Source organism: Protopterus annectens, chromosome 2.part0 (assembly GCF_019279795.1).
Source record: "Protopterus annectens isolate FY-2018-M chromosome 2.part0, PAN1.0, whole genome shotgun sequence".
NCBI lineage: Eukaryota > Metazoa > Chordata > Ceratodontiformes > Protopteridae > Protopterus > Protopterus annectens.
Genome location: NC_056728.1, coordinates 1,696,395,169 through 1,696,416,089, shown reverse-complemented (window position 1 = coordinate 1,696,416,089; position 20,921 = coordinate 1,696,395,169). Strand labels below are relative to the sequence as shown.

General features: G+C 44.1%; 1 protein-coding gene across 1 annotated transcript in view; it reads left to right on the top strand.

The window, feature by feature from the left end:
- Nucleotides 1-20,921, top strand: part of ABHD18 (abhydrolase domain containing 18) — a gene marked incomplete in the record, with an annotated part of 695,491 nt that overhangs the window by 202,674 nt on the left and 471,896 nt on the right. The window contains 2 exon segments of the mRNA XM_044061749.1: nucleotides 6,148-6,226; nucleotides 6,330-6,416. Of these exon segments, the coding sequence (XP_043917684.1) occupies nucleotides 6,148-6,226; nucleotides 6,330-6,416 (166 nt within the window).

Genomic DNA, 20,921 nt, shown 5'->3' with positions numbered 1-20,921 from the left:
TATTGCCAACATATTGGTTGACAGGTTCAGTGCGAACTTTACCTCCTTTTCACCCCCTAAAGGGTCTATCACAATACCTGAGGAATGCTAAGTCCCTGTTATCACGGCTACACAGGTAAACCGCACTGTCCAAAGCCAATAATACAGCTTCCATGGGACCTGATAATATCCCTGTCTGTGTTCTACATGATTTACAAAGTGAACTGGCACAAAACCCGAGTCCCAGTTCAGTCACAGTCTCATTTCAGGCTTTGTTCCTAACAAATGGCGCACTGCTACGGATCCCACTCCACAAAGGGGGAGCGACTACAGACCCTGGGAATTACCGCCCCATTAGCCTGACGAGTCTGATATGTAAGGCTATGGAGTGCATCACAGCCTCATTTCAGGCTTTGTTCCTACCAAATGGTGCACTGCTACGGATCCCACTCCACAAAGGGGGAGCGACTAAAGACTCTAGGAACTACCACCCATTAGCCTGACGAGTCTCATATGTAAGGCTATGGAGTACATCATCATGGACCTTATAAATAAGGACATAAGGAATCACCAAACCCTGGACCCGACACAGTATGGGTTTGTAAAAGGTAGATCATGCCTGCTTAACATGATGGACTTCGAGTCTGTCACCAGAGCTGTGGATGAAAGCAAGGTAGTTCACACAGCCTACCTAGATCTTGCCATGGCCTTCAACACCATCCCTCACTCAAGAATCATAGATAGACTCACTAAACTAGGCATAAACCCCTATGTCATATGATAGGTTGCCAACTGGCTCACTGATGGAACTCGCACTGTGAAAGTAGCAGACCCCAAATCTGACTACCGACCAGTTACAAGTGGTGTCCCACAGGGATTGGTCCTAGGTCCTCTCCTGTTTGGCATCTACTTCTGGGAAGTTCAAGCCAACACAAAGGAACTCCGGCTGACCAAGTTCACAGACGATTGCAAACTCGGTGCCATTATTGATTCTCTAACTGATGTAGACATTCTACAAAAATGCCTCACTGACACCAGTGACTGGTGCCAGAACCATGGCCTTAAGCTCACTGCCAAAAAGTGCATTGTCATTCCCTTTGGGAAAAATTCGGTGCCCACGAACTACTACATAGGCTGCAGTCCACTAAACACTGAAGGGGTGTGGTAAAAGACCTGGAGACACAGGTTGACAGCAACCTCTCCTTTGATAACCCCATTGCCATTGTAGTCAGAAAGTCCTTCTATGTAGCACATCTCATTACAAAAGGATTCTCATCCAGGAAGAAAGAGGTCATAATCCCTCTCTATTCGTCCCTCATTAGACCTATTATAGAATACAACGCCCCATTTGGTATGTACCTCACTGGACAGCTACAGCAGCTGGAAAGGCCACAAAAATACCTCATTAAGAGGATCTTAGGCCTTAGACATGTGCCCTATACAGAGAGACTCAGAAAAACTCCAGCTATACTCTGTTGTTTATCGCCTACTTGGAGGCAATCTCTGCTTGACCTACAAAGCTATGTAACCAGAGCTGCTAGATATGCTACACCTAAAGAAATCCCAGTCTCTCCATGCCACACGCTCCAGGGACCTTAACCTCATTACCACAATAAACAGAACATGCTGGAGGGGCAGGTTCCTAACCCATAGACTTCCCATACTCTGGAACAAACTTTCATTCACATCAAGCAGAGCACTTCACTGGCCCTCTTTAAGAGAAAGCTTGACGAGTGGGTGAGCAATAGGAAGTTCACCCCGGGGATCACTTCAGTGGCCTTGCTTGACTGGGGCACTGGGAACTAACTTTGGGCAGCATGATGCCAGGGAATCTTCTTGGGCTAGGCTTGTATAGGCTCCAGGGCTGTTAGTCTAGTACACACCTGTAAACCCCCCAAGCCAGTGCATTTCATGCACATAGATGCGTCTGATCTAGGATAGAGGGCCACTATGAATGGTCTTGATGTACAGGCTCAATGTGAGCCCTCCCTCCAGAGAAAACATATCAGTGTGAGGGAAATGACTGATCTCCTTCTTGCTCTGAAGACCTTCCTCCCTCTAATACAACCAGACCCTCTTCAAATCTGCACAGACAGCACCACTGTCATGTGGTACATCAACACACAGGGAGGGACCAGATCTTACTTTGTGTGCAAGCTAGCAGCACAGGCATGGGAGTTGGCCACTCAGTACAATGTCGGTCTGCATCCCATCTCAGGACAATTATCAGGCAGATGCCTTCAGCAGATCATTCTCTCATCACAAATGGATGTTGCACAGAGATGTTTTCCTAGACATTGTCCACTGATAGGGCACCCCACAAATAGATCTGTTTGCCTCCCCTCAGAACAGACAAATTCAGCTATTCTGCTCCAGACTCCCCTCACCACTAACGTGGAAAGTGGATGCCTTTTCGATTTTTTGGAAGGGGCTGTCCTTTATGCCCCCCATTCCGCTCATTCAGAATGTCCTACTGAAGATCCAGAGGGACAAACCAAAAATCTTGCTGATGACCCCCTATTGGCCAAGGCAGCATTGGTTCCCCTTCCTTCTTATCTCTTGCCAAGGGCAATCACTGCAAGTTGCCTCACAAGGTGGACCTCCTCATACAACAGAAGGGATCCCTCGTTCATCCTGATCCCTTTCAGACACCTCTTTTCTGAGAACATATCTGTCCTGCAGGAGGCTAAGAAACCCACTACCAGGAGATCCTATGCATCAAAATGGAAAAGGTTCTCCAGTTGGTGTCTTCAGTGACAGCTAGACCCCTTCCAAGCAGAGTATTCTCTAGTCCTGGCCTGTGTGTGTGAGCTCCTAAAATCAGAACTTTCATACTCTTCAGTGCAAGTCAATTTGTCACCCATTTCAGCCTGCTTACCTATTGCTCTACCCGTATTGTCTAGACTGAAGGTGAAACTTTTCTTTAAGGCGGTTCTCCACATCAGACCTCAAAGAAAAACCCATCCCTCCTCCTTGGGACCTGAACTATGTACTGGAGAACTCACCAAGGCCCCCTTTGAACCAGCAGATGTGTACCTGGAAGACTGTCTTGTTAGTAGCCCTTACTTCAGCTAGGAGGGCCTCTGAGCTGCAAGCACTCATTGCCACTCCACCCTACACTATCTTTCACAAGGATAGGTTAATTCTCTGTGCCAACCCCTCCTTCATGCCCAGAGTGGTCAATGAACTGTCCCTTAACCAATCTATCCATTTACCCACCTTTTTCCTTTCACCACAGAATGACATTGAGAGAGTGCTCCTCTCCCTTGATGTCCACAGGCAACTGAGGATTTATCGGAATAAGACCAATCAGCTCTTTATATCCTTTCACCCCAGGGCCCTGGGGAAAGCTGTATCCAAACGGACAATATCCTCCTGGATATGCAAAACTATTTCCTTCTGTTATTCTTTCCATGGTAAGGATTTAACCACTCCGTTAAAGCACATTCTACTAGAGCAGTGGCCTCTTCAGGGGCTTTCCTCAAAGGCCTGGATATGGCTACTATCCTAGAGGCAGCTACATGGTCCTCTTTACATAGCTTCACCAAGCATTATAAATTGGACAACATCTCCAGAGCCAGAGTAGGATTTGCAAGGGCCATCCTCCATGGTTTCCTGGAGACTGCTACCTCTTCCTCCACCCTTTGACCTGCATGAGCTGTGGTACTTTCCCACTAGTGAGAATATTACAACATGAGAACAGAAGGACATAGATTAGTTGTGTAAAATATTACCATAACCATAGATGTCCTTCCCTTCCTTGTTGCAGTATTCCTCCCCCCTTCATGATCTTTTCCCAGTCTGGATGGCATCATTCCTGTTTTCCTTAGACTATTGTCCGACTGGGGCAGTCATTTCTGAGGTCTGTGCGTGCAGACGTCACATTTATGGCCCATGGTTTATGGCCCTGCTTGTGACATCCCATGCACCTGACAGCAACCAAGCTTAAGCTTTGGCATGAGCCGGACATTCAGGTCACCTGAGGCGGAGGATCCCACTAGTGTGAATACTGCAGCATGGAAGAGAAGGACATCTATGGTTATGGTAAGATTTTACACAACTAATCTCTCAGTTAATCTCCTAGCAGAATTGAGTTTTAAGTATCAGCAAGAAACTACAATCCCTCATAAAATTATCCAAGGCAAGTTTTGAAAGAAAAATTGCCAAGGACTCCAAAGATAACCACAAGGCATTCTTTAGCTATGTCAAGAATCTAAGTGGCAATGCTCAGATCTGCTTGGAGTTATTGCAGAATGGTACAAAATACACCGAACCGACCAACATTGCCAACATCCTGGAAGACCGGTTCAGCGCAAACTTCACCTCCCTCTCACCCCCAAAAGGGCCCATAACCATACCAGAAGAATGTAGAGCTCCTGAAATCACAGACACTCAGGTTAAAACAACCCTCTCCAAAGCCAAAAACACAGCATCAATGGGACCGGACGGTGTCCCAGGCTGCGTCCTACATGAGCTCAAAGACAAACTAACCCCTCACCTAAACACACTGTTCAAACTCAGTCTCTCCACAGATTACGTACCCATAGAGTGGCGCACAGCAACGGTTATTCCGCTCCACAAAGGTGGAGCCACAGCAGACCCTGGGAACTATCGCCCTATAAGCCTGACTAGCTTGGTCTGCAAGGCTATGGAGCACATCATCATGGAGCTCATTAACAGAGACATTGGGAACCTACAAACACTGGACCCTACCCAGTTCGGCTTTAAGGGCAGATCATGCCTCCTATACCTGGTGGACTTCGAGACAGTTACCAAGGCTATAGATGAGGGAAAGGTGATGCATACAGCCTACCTAGACCTTGCAAAGGCCTTTGACACCATTCCCCATTCTGGTATTATAGACAAGCTCACCAGCCTGAACATAAACCCCTACGTCATAAGATGTGTTATCAACTGGCTCACGGACAGAACCCACATGGTAAGAGTTGCGGGAGCTAGGTTTGACTCTAAACTGGTTACAAGTGGTGTTCCCCAGGGCTCAGTCCTAGGACCCCTCCTGTTCTGCATATACTTCTCAGCGGTACAGGAAAGCACAGGAGGACTATGGCTGACCAAGTTCGCAGATGACTGCAAACTAGGGGCTATAACTGACTCTCTGGCTAACACAGACATCCTCCAAAAGGGTCTCACTGAGACGGATACCTGGTGTCAAAATCATGGCCTCAAGCTAAATGCCAAAAAGTGCATAGTCATCCCCTTTGGAAAAAACAAAGTACCCACAAACTACCACATAGGTGGTAGTCCCCTAAATAGGGAAGATGTAATAAGGGATCTGGGGACCCAAGTAGATAGTAAACTCTCCTTTGATCCCATTGCCAAAGTGGTTAGAAAATCCTTCTTCATGGCCCATCTTATCACAAAAGGGTTCACATCCAGATCAAAAGAGGTCATTGTGCCGATCTACTCATAGCTCATCAGACCCATCATAGAATACAATGCCCCATTTGGGATGTATCTTTCAAGACACCTGCAACAGCTGGAAAGACCACAGAAGTACCTCACCAAGAGGATCGGTGGCCTCAAACAGATGCCCTATGCAGCTCGACTGAAGAAACTCCAGCTGTACTCTGTTGCATACCACCTACTCAGAAGTGATCTCTGCCTGACATACAAGGCCATGTCCAACCCAGAACTGACGGACATGCTCCACCTAAAGAAAAGCTTATCCCCTCGAGCCACACGCTGTTGGGATCTAAACCTCACCACAACAATAAATAGGACATGCTGGAGGAATAGATTCCTGTCACAGAGACTTCCCATGCTTTGGAACAAGATTCCAATCTACATTAGGCAGAGCTCCTCACTAACACTCTTCAAGAGAAACCTTGACGAGTGGATGGGAAACAAAATTTATCCCTGGGATCACTTCAGTGGCTCTGCTGGACAGAGGCACAGGGAACTAATCTAAGGGGGCGGTGAAAGCTAACACATTCTGGCTAGGCTTATAAATGCCTTAGTGCAGATAGCCTAGTACCTACCTATGAAACTATGAATTCATTTTGCTTCTAATCTGTAGCCTGTCCAATACATCATTAACAAATAGCATGCAAATCTAAATGTTGATGTTTATTTGTTAGAATTATCATTTTTTTTCTTGTATACAAAGGATATTTTAACATGTAGTCTTTTATACTGTGATTTTAACAGGTTTCAGTTTATTGTGCCCAAAGAATGGAAGAGCAAATACAGACCTGTATGTATACATCTGGCTGGCACAGGAGACCATGTAAGTTTAAAGTTGTAAATGGTATTTTACTTTGCAGTAAAGATAAATTGTTTGGCGTCTGAACAGTGGAAATCTGATATTCTGAACTGAATTTTTTTTTCAGTTTTATTGGAGAAGACGTGCTTTAATGGCCCGACCAATGATAAAGGAAGCAGGTATGGCATCACTGCTGCTGGAAAATCCATATTATATCCTTTATTTTGAAATGGCTTTCTATTCTTCATGTCTAAAGCTCAGACTTGCATCTTCAAGAAAAGTGTGGGCTGTAGTGGTCTAACTTGGGAAGTGCAGATGTACTAAAATCAAATCTGAAACAATTAAGTATTGTTAAATATAATAACTTTAAGTTCATGTTATGTGGGGCAAAAATGAGGTTTTGATAGCGTATAAAAAGTAAGAAGCAAATACTGGATAATAAATACAGAAGAGTATTATAAAAAGGCTTGATAGCCTACTACTTTAAGAATGGAAAAACACTGTCAAATTAAAAAAGTCCTTCGAAGTTGGAGTTTTGTAAACAGCTTACCCTTTGTTAGGTGAATGATTGGTTTCATTTTTATCAAACGATGTTTCCTACAGTTTGTACCATATGTCCATCCCATAAACTTGTATAATCTGATGTCAGTTTTCATTTATCCTTGCAGTATGGGAACTCTTTTTCCGAGTCTTAGAACCGGCACGGCCTTTGCAACAGCTCGCACGAACCAAAAACTCCTGAGCTAAGTCCATACCCAGAATGCCTCCCTCTAAATTACCCGAGATCTCATTTGCCGCTCTTCTTGTAAAGACGCATCAGCCGAACTCTCCTTGAGCTAAGTAAAAAATTTATTGTTTCTTCTACTGCTATTAAAGATTTTATAAAGCTTTCCTTCTCCTGCCCATTTAGCTTTACTTATATATTTTTTCTGATAGTTTTTCCTCTTAATTTTGCCGTTTCTTTGAGTGAGTGTACTATCCCTTTCTTAATTCTTACCATGTGGTATCTGTCCTACCATTGCTGGTAGTGCTATCCCTTTTTTCCACCTCTGATAGTTTTTGGCTTACCATCATTGGCAGCCCTTCTTTCTTTCCTCTATTCTTGTGTGTGTGTGTGTGTGTGTGTGTGTGTGTGTAAAACTTTGTAGCGTGAGTGTTTTGCCATTGATCCTTTCCCAATCAGCATGGCAGATAAGAGCAAGGTTACGACTGGTGTAAAACAATGTTCTAGTTGTTGCAGAAAAATGCCAAATTCAGATGAACATTCTTCTTGTGTTTATTGCTTGGGTCCAGCTCACTTACAACAACAGTGTAATATTTGTCAAGCTTTAAGTCAGCGGGCCCTCATGCAGAGTAAAAATAAACTTATTCTAAAAGGTCTAAAAAAAACACCATTTGAGGAGGCCTCATCTGGTCAGCCTTGAACTGCGAAATCTGAGGTGTCTTCTCCATCATCATCCTCTTCCCCTTTCTCAAAATCTGGGAATGCTAAAAAGAGAAGTCTTAGTGCCGGCATCCCCTTCAGCTCCGGCATATAAAAAATCAAAACCTTTGGCTCCAGCAGCTTCTGAAGGTGAATGCCAAAAAACCTATGGAACAGTCTTCCTGGGTTCTGGTAATAGTGACTAGCTCAACACCTCAAGTTTCAATACCATCCACCTCAGTGCCGACCTTTCCTGTCACCTGTCCTCCCTCGGTGCTGGCTATGGTGCCAGCAGTATTTCTGGAAGCAGGTCCCTCCCCAGCATTGTTAACTCAGGAACCATTATTTCTTTTAGTTCCTAGAACCAGGTATTCTCCATCGATAGACCCCTTTGCGAGGTAACTACCAAGCCCCTTTTTTAAAGAGGCCAGAATCTCCTTCAGCGTTTTCGATCAATTCCTCTAGGAGTCTGACTGAAGTAGATGTCATGAGGTTGGTGGATCAGCTCCTCGTGGCAAGGGGTCTTTCCACTTCTTCCCAGGCTTCACTTCCTTCTGGAGATAGGCCCTTTTCTCCAAAAACTCCATCAGACGTTCTTCCTCTAACCACCACTGCGGTTTTAGAGACCTCTGCTCTGACATACCCGGTTCCGGCTATCGTGATGACAGCTATCATGTCTTCAGCCCCAGTCTTTGCCCTGAGTTCCTCAGTTTCTTCAGAACCAACGGACTCCTGGGGTTGTAGCCTCATGTCGCCATTTGTGGGCTCTTCCTCGACTTCGACCTTGGAGGTTTCCTCGGAGCAGGGTGGGACCATAGTTCCGAGGTTGTCCTTCCCAGTTCTGGGCTTTCATCCCACTTTGGGGGGGACCTGCCTTTCAAGTTATGGAGAGGGCCTTGGCCTCTGCTGGCTTCCCTCCCATCGGAGCTTCAGCCTAGGATCCCCTCTGGTCCAGAGTTTCCGTCAACCTCCATGCCCAGACAACGAGCACCGAAGCTGCAGGGCACCCCCATACACAGGGCTCTATCTCTTCCAATTGCTCTAGAGAAGCTCCCACTGAGGAGGTGCCTCGGAACAGGTTGTGTAAGAGGAAACACCTTGATTCCCCAGAGGAATCTGTCACAGAAGACACAGACTTCAGTGATGGGGAAGGTTCCCAAAGGTGATCCCCAGAAGACGTCTCCTTTGGAGACGTTCTTGAAATATTAAAGCAGAGGGGTAGCTGGAAGCCCCAAGACCTATCCTTAGAGGAGTTTGTGTACATGCAAAGATTTGGTGCTCGCCCATCTACCTCTTGGGTGACCCTGCTGACTGAAGATCTTATTAAACTGATCACCCAGCAGGCATAGAAGGCCCCAGATTCCATAGAACCAGTCCCCAGGAGACCAGATAAAATCCTTTTAGCTCCAGAGGACCATCAGCACTGGGCCAAAGGTTTAGAAGTAGATGGCCATGGTGGTTGCAGCAGCCATGAGGAAGGAACTAGCAGATGAAAGTTCCACTGTTCATCCCCCTAACTGAGAGTCTAGGGCAATGGACAGATTTGGGAAGCTAGTCTACGCTTCTTCGACCTATGCTTTGTAGTTGTTGAACTTTATGGAACACTTCACTATACTTTTGAGGGATCTGATCAAGGTGCTCTCAGATATCCTTGCAGGAGTTGTCTGATGAGGTACAGGATAAAGTGTTCTCCTAGCTTGCCACCATGGAGTCTGTCTCGAACTTGTCCATGAGGCTTATTGTACATGCAGTCGAAGGGACAACTAGCGCAGCGGGTTCAGGCATAGCCATAAGGAGGCATGTCTGGATTTGCTTGTGTGAGTTTGTGGAGCCATTCAAGTCTTCATTCATCAATGCTGCATTTGATGGATCTTCCCTTTTTGGCCCCAAAGTTAAAGTTACCTTAGCCAGGTGTGAAAAGGATGAAAAAAACCCATCTGCCATGGGCATACGTTTTTCTGCTCCCCAGTGCTCCTATTCCAGGAACCAGAGAAGCGGGAAAATGTGATTCAAGAAAACCCAAGGGCCTTTCCATGGCACGGGTGGTAATGACTCCCCTCTGGGCAGAAGGGGAGCTATAATGGAAGATGCCCGCCATGCAGCAGAGGTGGCCTGCAAAATCAGTGTTCCAGAGATTCCTTCTCAGGGGAATCCCTACCAGCGCTCCTCAAGGGAGGCCCAATTGCTTGCCTCTGGAGGCAATCAGGAGAAGACTATCCTTGCACTCACAAGCCTGGCAAAAGCTTAACCACAGGTGCTTAGGTGCCAAGGATCATTAGTAGAGGTTACTATATTCCATTTGACCTTATCCCAAAACCGGGAAGCAGGATCCCTGATTCACCCAACCAGATGGATCATCAGGCAGCTTGGGAAATTCAAAAGCTGCTGGAAAAAGTCATTCACGAAGTCCTGCCAGACCAAAAAGGATCTGGATTCTACTGAAGGTTCTTTTTGATGCCAAAAAAGACAGGGGACTGGAGATCAATTTTGGATCTCAGGATTCTGAACAAGTTTGTTCAACAGACAAAATTCCGGATGGTCACGGTTCAGTCTATTCTTCTCTTCTTAGGGAAAGACGATTAGATGTGATCAGTAGACCTCCAAGACATGCGTATTGCTATATAAAAATGGACAAACACTCCAAGAGGTTCCTCCATTTCCAGCTGGAAGCCAGTCATTATTAGTCCCGAGCCCTGCCTTTTGATCTCACCACAACCCCCCCCGGGTGTTAACCAAATGTATGGCAGCAGTAGCAGCTCACCTGAGACTGCACAGATTGTGTTTCCATATTTGGATGATCGGCTCCTTACTGCCCCCACCAGGCATCTACTCTAACAGACAAGAGATTTCACTGTATTCATTTGCTGTCATCTAGGCAAAACGGTGAATCTCGCCAAATCTCAGCTAAGTCCAACCCAACAATTGGAATTCATAGAAGCCTGCTTGAATGCGACCTATTGCAGTGTCTCCTTTCCTACTTATAGACTGCAGAAAATAAGATCACAGGTAGACATTATTCTTTCCAATGACAGTGTTCCTGCTTTACTAGTTCTGCAGGCACTGGTATCCATGGCAGTGGCCATCACATTAGTACCGCTAGCAAGGTTCCACATGAGAATCCAGTGGTGATTTCTGTCCTCCCAATGGTCTATCCTCAGTCATCCTCTATCTCACCTCATCTGAATTTGCAATCGTTGTGAGAAGGATTTATCTTGGTGAATGGAATCCGAGGAAATTCTGTTTGGCCGACCATACGTTTCACTTAATCCCCAGGCTGTAGCGACCACGGATGCTTCCCAGATCAGGTGGGGGAGGCATTTTCAGGGAGGGACTGTCCAAGACACTTAGTCCAAAATAGAGGCCAATTTGCATACCAATGTTCTGCAACTGAGGGCAGTAAGCCTTTCAAACTGTCCTCCCTCAAGGAGCGGTTGCAGTTCAGTCAGACATGTCAGTAGTCTAATACATCAACAAACAAGACAAAACTAAGTCTTACCCCTTCTGTCAAGAAGCCCTGAGAGTGTAGCAATGGGCAATCTCTTCAAACCGCTTTCTGGTAGCAACTCCTATCAAAGAGAGCTTGAACATGATAGCGGACAAATTGAACAGATGCATCCTCTTGCCTCACGAGTGATCTGTCAATCCCAGAGTGGCGAAGGAGATTTTCCGTCACTGGGGCCAGCCTTGCTGTGACCTATTTGTATCCCCTCAGAACAAGAAGTGCAGCAGCCACTTCACCCTAATTTCCCTCAGGAGTTGTTCCCGGGAGATGCTGTCCTTCACAATTGGCCCTCGCGGCTACTCTGTGCTTTCCCCATTCCTGTAAATACCCCTTTTCTTAAAGAAGGCCATAAGGTTGAAGAGCAAAGTGATCTTCATTGCCCCATTTTGGCCTCGACGATGCTGGTTCCACTTTCTTTGGCCTTACCTGCTTCAGCATCTGTGGAGTCTGGACTCTGATCCAGATCTCCTGTCCCATCCTCAGGGACTAGTTCACCCCAAATCCACAAATACTGATGAATTGCAGCAAAAATATAACGAAACACACAAACCACTAGCACCATGCCAGTAAAACGTTTATTGCGATCTGGTACCTCGGCCTTTCGCCTTCAAATGGATCACAGAATACTCGGTGCTGTTAACAATTATTTATACAAATTTGTTTAAAGTTATTCACCCCAACCTGAAAAACCTCAAGCTTACAACTTGGTTGCTTCAGTTCCATTGATTGCCAGGAGAAACAGCTTATCTTCCCCAGTTCGAAAAATGTTGCTAGCTTCCCATGAACCTTCCACAAGGCGTCTCTACCTCAGTAAATGGAAAAGATTTTCCTTATGGGCAAGCAGTAATAAACTTGATTCTTTTTTGGCATCAGTTGAAGACGTTTTTGCAGTTTGTGTCTACGCTCTTCAAACAAGGAGCTTCTTCTACCATCAGAGTTCAGCTTGCTGCTATTTCTAATTTCCATAACAGTTTTGAAGGACAATCTTTAATTTCACATACTCTGCAAGGTTTTTCTAAAGGAAATATTGAGTTTAAAGCCTCCTTATAGAAGAACCCCTGTTCCCTAAGATCTTACTATGGTTTTGCAATCTTGGTCCAATCCCTCTTTGAGCCGGCTGCTACCTGTGATTTGAAATTTTTCATGAAATGCCATTTTCTTAATAGCCATTACATCCACTAGGAGGATTTCAGAGATTTGTGTGTTATCCTCAAAACCTCCATATTTGATTTTTCATAAAGATGGGGTATTACTAAGAACCAATCCATCCTTTCTTCCAAAGGTCGTATCTGAGACTAACATTAAAGCAATCCACTGAATTGCCAGTATTCTTTCCTAATTTTTCCAACAAGGGAGAATACTGTTTACATTTACTGGATATTCACAGACAATTGCGTTTTTATCTCGACATAACTAAAGAGTTCAGAAAGTCGGACCAGTTATTAGTTTCCTTTTTAGGTCCTTCCATGGGTAAATCAGTTTTAAAGGTCACGTCTAAGTGGTTAAGAGACTGCATTACCTTGGTGCACAACCAGAAAAACCTCCAATTGGCAGCCCCAGTTAAAGCACGCTCCACAAGAGCTATAGCCATGTCTGTTATTTTCCACTCTAAGGCTTCCATGGACGATATATGTGCAGCTACGATTTGTGCTTCTCCACATATCTTTTACTCATTACAAAGTGGATCTGGTCTCCAAGGGAAGAGCTTCATTTGGTTCTATAGTGCTCAGGGATATCTTTCCATAAAGCTTCCTAAGATACAAAGTAGCTGGGGACTCTGTCCCATACATCAAGGATAAATGAAGACTGACAACATCAGATAAAGAAGTTATGTACTCACCATAACGTTCCATCTGTGTTGTCGATCTTGACACCCCACCCTCCTTCCCCCTCCTTCAGACTCCTTCAGAAACCGGTCTTGGTCCTCTTTATTTGTTTCTTCATGTATGACCCTGAACGTAGCCTCTTCAGTGGGTTATAGTATTACCTTTCCTGGTCTTTTATTATAGCTGCAAACTCAATCTGAGGTAATTTAGAATGAGGCATTCTGGGTAGGGACTATGCTCAGGAGTTTTTGGTTCGTGCAAGCTGTTGCAACAGCCGAGCCATTTCCGAGACTTGGAACGGAGTTCCCATATGTTAAGGATAAATGAAGATCAACACCACAGATGGAACGTTATGGTGAGTACATAACTACTTTTTTGTAATTAAGCAGTACATGTTGTGATGAATGCTAATTATCCATTCACTTATACATACCGAATGTTGTATGCTCATGTTATTTTCCTAATTCCTTATCTCCAAACATAAGAGGTTGTTTTTGAAATTCCAGCCAATTCCTTCCTCCCATAGTTTCTTGGGTTTTACTAGATTAACGACCACTAGGACCCTTACAAGCCTAGCCAAGCACCCCAAACCATTTGGATCCCAGCTGTCATGGGCATCTGTGTGGGGGGCATGTTACTAGAGAAGTAACTAAGGAGTTGAAAGGGGGTCATAGTCACCTTGTAATTAACTTTCTGGGGGAGTAATCTTTGACCACTGCATTGCAGGTAGGTACTGAATTTTTTTCATTGTCTTAGTTCCAATAGCTGGACTGGATGCATTTCTATGCAGTAAAAACATATTTGTGGCTTGTTTTGCTCAGTGGATTCTATTACATGTCCTCTCAGACTTATTACCAATGTGTTGCCTGGGGCTAGCCCCATAGTCTCCCATTGGACTTCCTTCTCTGGCTGAAGCCCTCTGCCTAGAAACAGAGCTGGTTGATATCACTTGTTTATCCCTCAACCTGTTTTTTTTTTTTTTTTTTTTTTTTCAGTGGGGGTGGAGGCTGTTTACAGAACTTAGCACCTACATCATGAATGTCCCTGTCTGAGAGTGGGCATTAACCTACAATTAATAGCATTTCCCAAATTTTACAGTGGTCTTTTTCCATGGGGGTTGTTGCTGGCCTGTCATAGTGACTTGTTTTTCACATATATTTATATATGCCTACTTGTTAAAATCAGTCTTACAATTTTACTTTTGTATTAATGTGTTGCGTATTCTGGTGCATACTGGACATGCATGCATACTGAATAAATATTGTGATGTTTTATAAACAGTTACTTCTAATGGTTTAAATTAAATCAGTCACAACTGTATTAACTGTGATGCCATATTTTCCATGTTGTGCTCCCTAGTTGTTTTATATTTTTGTACTAGCCCCTTTGAAAGTGGTGGCTCCGTGGGCTCAGATTTTGCAGCATTATGCACCTTTCTTGATTGAGCTGTTGTTCAAGGAGAATGCATTGCCCAGCTTCAAGAAGGTTTTAATGAGTTTTAGTAACCGCATGTTAATTACAAGCAGAGTTCATTTCAGACTGTCCTTTAAAAAATATATTGCACATAGCTACCCTTACTTTTTGATTTTTGTGGTATTAGATGGTTGGTACTTTTCTGACTTAATTTGCTTTTTTTCTAAAAATATTAGATTTTACAACATGAGAGTGGGTTTTGTTGTCTGATGCTCCTTACACTTGGGCTGTGCACATACCTGAGTTTTGTACTGTAATGTACTCAGTTGCATGAAATAGCCATACACAATGCTGTAGCAATCCAGAGTCCCATGTTTCACAGCAATGCGGTGAGAAAAACTGTGCATTAGAGAATTATGTAAATGAATGCATAACAACATGCAGGTGAAGGTGTGTAGAAAAATATGCACAAGTGCAATATGGTTATGAATCTTAGTTGTAGGTGGAAGAATTTGAGTACAAGTCCGCATTACAATTTTATAAGAACAAAGCACATTGAAAATATATGGGTTGCAGATAGTTAAAATGCTCAGATTGCACCAGCAGCAGTTATTGTTAGTGCGTATGTGTTTGTCCATTAGAGTGGCAGGGCATTAGGCAGTAACAAAAACAGTACCGACAGCTGATGTCAATCTTCTGGTCTGTAAAATGAAAAAAATGCTGTTTGATATTTTTTGCCCCTTCTGTCTGCTGACCATCATATCCTCTTTGTCGGGTAGTACATTCATTCCTCATCAGTGGAGTGAGAGCTGACTGAGCGGGGCTGTCATTGAGGCATCTGTCAAAGGCACTTCAGGTTTCTTGTTTAACGTGTATGCCCATGCATGCTCATTCATGTCTAAGGGATTGTTGTGAAGTGGGTCATAGCAGTACATACCATATCTCCATGTGACATGATCAATTAGTCCTGCTGCTATTTCAGACTAGCACATCTTGCATGATCCAGCATCTCTACCAGGGATTCTTCTGCAGAGAATGTACTCACAAGCATGTGCCTTCCACTCCATAAAAAGAGAGGTGACCAGGTTTAAGCCTCATCATTCCTCTCCTCCCCCACACCAGTTTCAGTAGGTACCTGATCAGCTATTTAAACTGTGGTCACCTGGGTCGTAGTCATTTATCCGTCTACAACAACAAAGCTAATGACCAAGAAATTGACTGTTTCTTTGTAGACAGTGATGCTGTATGGAGCTTGGTTGATATTTATCACTCCTATGTAGAATCAGTACGAATGAGTGGCCTTTCTGTTCTTGTGATCACCAAGGTATAGCACTCATAATGCTCACTGCAGTAATCTTTCAAAGATGAACTGGGGATGCTTTTGTTGTATCACAGGCCACTACCTGTGGAATGCTAAAATTTCTTGAAGTCCTACTTCCGCGTGTAGTTGAGCATATCTGGTTTCTCAGTACACCAAAGGAGAGAGTCACCACTGTGTATGGCATTTACAATATTGCTGATTTCTTAATGTTGGTTGCACATGTTCAGTATGCACAGTCACAGAGGTGTGTGTGAACAGGAAAGGCCATCATTCTGTGAACTACCAAGTGCTGTGCAGTGCACAGTGGTCATATCTAGTGTGCCTGCACAGCACCCTAGCAGTTCTTATGATTTACAGGTATGGCATACATGTCAGCTGTATTGCCATTTCCTTCAAGATGACATTCCACAGGACAATATAAACCAGTTATCGCAGGCATTGTGGCTACATGAAGTGCTTACCGCTGCCTAAATGGCATATGTGTAGTAGTGACCCTCCGCACACACTCAGACATCTGTCCCTACTATGTTTACAGGTAATGTTAAATACTAGCTAGAGCTCTGGCTGATATCCAGTATGAAACCAGCAGAAACCACAAGCATCAGTGAGCATGTTTTAGCCAGCTCACAGCTTGCTTCTGCTGTCTTTATTCATCTGTGAAGGGGCACTGCAGAATGACCAAACTATAGCCTGCAGTGTGTTTGTCATATTAGCCATGCTACATAGTATGATCATAAGGAGGCAGACAGGGCAGACCAGCCCAATAGTAATATACGTTAGGACACACACACACACACACACACACACACACACACACACACACACACACACACACACACACACACACACACACACACACACACACACAGAATGCAGAGTCACAATATCTGCCAATGATAGTGATGCAGAAAAAGAACAAGTAGCAGCTGCACAACCTCTCTTCCCCCAGCAGTAATAGGCACAATATTGGCAGTGCATACAAAGCTGAGATGTCTAGTCCAGACCTGTGGGCTCTTATGAGCACATAGTGACAGTGCAGTGTCACATGCAAACAATGCATGCAGTATCAGTGACTATCTGTGCTGGGCATTGCATTGTTGTCAAAGCACACGGAATGTCTTCACATACGCTACATAGGATGAAGAATGGAATGGGTTACTGTGATCATGGGCTTACATTCCAAGAGACACTATGGTAGGTGACTGTTCTTAAAAAGTTGGTGGAGGAAGCATGTCTCAGCAGGTAGAGACCGGTGTCTCATAGTTACATATGGTACTCTGTGTCAGTAGTGCCATTTGGCTGTGACAAGGATGAGATGCCACTATGCAGCTGTGACAGAGCTAATATAAAACCTTGTGATAGGACATAGGACCTTCTGTGGCAGGGACAGCTTGAAAACAGGCTCTGTGAAACCTAGTCGGACTTTCCTGGTCAACAAATGTTTAAATAAATAAAATAAATAAATACATGTATAGGCAATTCTGATTCTGTATCACAGCTTAGAAAAATAATCTCCCCTGTCACACCAATCTGCCCACCCAGCATCTTGAGAGTGCATTCCGCAGGGAATCCTTAAAGTCAGCTAACTCACCGCACTCCCAGAAAGTGTTCCCCATTATCTCTTTCTTCCCCTTCACACCTCCTGCATTTGTTGTCTGCCTGAGGAAAAATTCTCTGGAGTCTACTTGGAGTATAAAAATATTGATGTAAACATTTCCAAGCAAAAATCCTAAATCTGTTAGATTTTGTTGCATATTTGGTAGACGCACATATGTCCTCCCATTGTTTCTTTGTGAATTGCTTATCCAGTCTCTTTCCAATCCTTTCTAACCTCCTCTGATTGATTCTTATAGTTATCGTGCAATACTTTATATGCTATACTAATTATTCCTTTTTTAATGCAGCTTCTGTTCTAGAGTCTACTAAAAACTCTACCAGTGCTGATCTTTTGTTTAGGACCCCCCTAGTTCTTAATCTTTGCTTATACTGTGATATCAGTCTTTGATAGGGAAGCCACTCTCTAACCTGCAGTCCAAATAAATTCTTGGCGTCTTCCCATGATATCATCTTTCCTTCTTTAGTTTTTTTCTCCCAGTACCTTGGTTCCTTTGCCAGTTTTATTTATTTTATTTTGTTTATTGACATTTGTTAACCGGGTTAGTCCAGCTGGGCCAGGAACCCATTTTCAGTGGAGACCCGACGAGAAAAGCTCCAGTTACAGACAGTTTAAGTATAAATAATAGTTTAGTTTACAATTAAAAACAATCATTATTAGCGAACACTACCAGTATATATAAGTTCTGTACTGCAAAGAAAAACATACATTTTGTGTGTGTGTGTGTGTGTGTGTGTGTGTGTGTGTGTGTGTGTGTGTGTGTGTGTGTGTGTGTGTGTGTGTGTGTGTGTGTGTGTGTGTGTGTGTGTTTGTAGCTGCTGTATAACTGATGTGGTAAGGTGTATAGCAAGTTCATGAAAGGGGTGGAAGGGATGTCTAGAGGGTGTAATGAGATGTTAGAGAAATATATGTGGGAGATAATGTAATGAGAGGATTGTATGAGATTGTGGTACAAAGTAATATTATTGGAGTGGTAAAAAAGTATGCTGTGAAGTTGTATTGAAATGTGTACTACAAAGTAGTAACAAGTTCCAGCCCCTTCTTGCCTGTTGTCTGTGTCCCCAATAGCAGTCATCCCTATTGGCAGAATCTCTTCTCTATTTCCGTGTTGGCTTAGTTCTTTAGGATATTTTCAGCTACTTTATAGGTATAATAGTCTGTATTATTGTTTTCCTTAAAGGTCTGTATCCAAGATCCCAGTCTCTCCTCGTTTCTTGAGGTTTCCCCTGTTTCATCATCCACCTTTCTACTTTGAATTGTAGTTTTCTGCTTGTGCTATCTATAGGAGCCTTAACTGTGTAGCTCTGAAATACCCCTTCAAATTGGGTAATACCCAATCCGCCCTGTTCTACTGGAAGAATCGGCTTATCCCACTTGATTCTTGTCGTCTTCCCCTCCCAGATAAAATTGTTCAGCTCTATTAATTGCTATCCATAACTTCTCCTCTGGTTGATAAAAATATCCCTGACCTGTGTATAAGACTAATCATCATCCTTCCCCCTTTTTCTACACTGAGTCAGGGTATTGTGTTAACTGTCGCCAACTCTCTCGATTCAGTGCCATACTCCTGCCTTCTTCAACACTCATGCCTGACTGACGGAGATCTTCTGTCAAAAAAGCCATCTACCTCTTTGCTGGATGTCCTGTTTTCCTCTTTTCTTCTTGTCTGTCCCAAATCTTCTTCACCAGATTGCCTTCTGGTTTTCTGCACATTTGCCCAAACCACCGTAATCTGTTCTCTTTGATCTTTTCTGCAATTGGAGCTACTTTGACTTCTGCTCTTATGTCCTCATTTCTTCGTCTGTCCCACAGTGTGCATCCTATCACCTTTCTCAGGCACTTCATTTCCATCAACTCTAGCTTCTTCAACTGTTCTGCCTTTACTGCCCAGGTTTCTGTACCATATAGTAGTATTGGTCGCACCACTGTCTTGTGCACCTTACTTTTCAGCTTCTTTGGCATTCTTCTGTCATAGACTACACCTGATACTCTATGCCAGTTGGCTGCAGCCCCTCTGATTCTAGTTTTGACCTCTTCATTCAGACTACCCTTCTTCAACTACTCCTCCCAGATACATGAAGCTGTTTTCCTGTTCCACTATCTTCCCTTTTGTCTCTATTCTCAGCTTCTTCTGTGCTTAGTTTCATCCCATGTGCCTTCAGATTTGCATTCCATTCTCCTATCCTTTGCTGAAGTTCTAGCTCAGAGTCTGCCTGTACTGCCACATCATCTGCATACAGCAGCTTTGTTGATCCGTCCACTCCAACCTATTTGCTAATTTAGTCCATCACCAGTATGAACAGCAGTAGGCTCAGAGCTGAACCCTGATGTACACCCACACCCACTGGGAACCTCTATGTGTTGCCGAACACCGTTCGTACTTGAGTCATTGGGTCCTTGTACATAGCCTGCACTAATTCTACCAATGTTTCTGGGACTTCAGACCACCGCAGTACTGCCCAGATCAGCTTTCTTGGGACCTTGTCATATGTTTTCTCCAAGTCTAGGAATGCCCAGTTGGACTCTCTCCTCATCTCTAGCTTCTTCTCAAGTATCTGTCTCAATGCAAACATCGGGTCAGTTGTGCTGCATCCTGATCTGAATCCAAACTGCTAATCTCCCATCTTACATTCTACTACTCTGCATATCTGTTTATCAAGCACACTGTCCAGAACTTTCATGCAATGTGATAGGAGTTTAATGCCCCTGTACTGCCCACAGGAGTTTAATGCCTCTGTACTGCCCACAGTTGTGGATGCCCCTTTGTTCTTGTACACTGGCACGAGTATGCTTCTTCTCTAGTCATCTGGGATACACCTTTCTCTCCACACTGCTATTAGTACCCCCAGGAGCCATTTCTCCCCTATCTCACCCAGCATCTTTATCATGTCTGCTGTGACCTCGTCTGAGCCTGCTGCTTTCCCTGACTTCATCTTCCCTAATGCTGTTCTTACTTCTTCTAGGGTGGGCTCCTCTTCTTCTCTCATTGTAGGCTGCTTCTGAAGCAGTACAGCTTCTGCGGGGTTTTCTTCATTCAGAAATGCTCCTTCCTTCTCTATTGGATATCCTCTGGGCTGGTGAGCAGGTTGTTGTTGGCATCCCTTATGAAGGGTGTCTTGACTATCTTCTTTATCTTTGTCTTTGCCTTGCAACCTGATATAGCTTCTTTGTGCCCCTTACTGAGTCACTTTCCAGAAGCTGTTACAGGGCCTCCGATGCCCTATTCTTTGCTATTGCAACTTCTTTCTTAGATTCTTTTTTAGCCAACCAGTAGTCTTTCCTAGCCTGGTCAGTCTTTTCTGTCTCCCTCTTCTTCCTGCACTCTTTTTTTCTTTTGATGACTTCCTGGACTTCTGCAGTCCACCACCAGCTTTCCTTATGTACCTTATTTCCATACCTGGCTCGGCCACATATCTTTTCTGTAGTCCTAACACATGCTGTTTTTAGGCGCTGCCATTCTTCAACATCATCTATTTCCTCTGCTTCCTGGGGTGCTAGAGCCCTGAGTAATTCCTTGAACTGTTATACCTTCTCTCCAGTCAACTTCCAGGTCTAAAGCCTGCTCTGTGTTGACTTTCGAGCCTTCTCTGACCACTGCTCACAGCTGGTTGTGGCAACT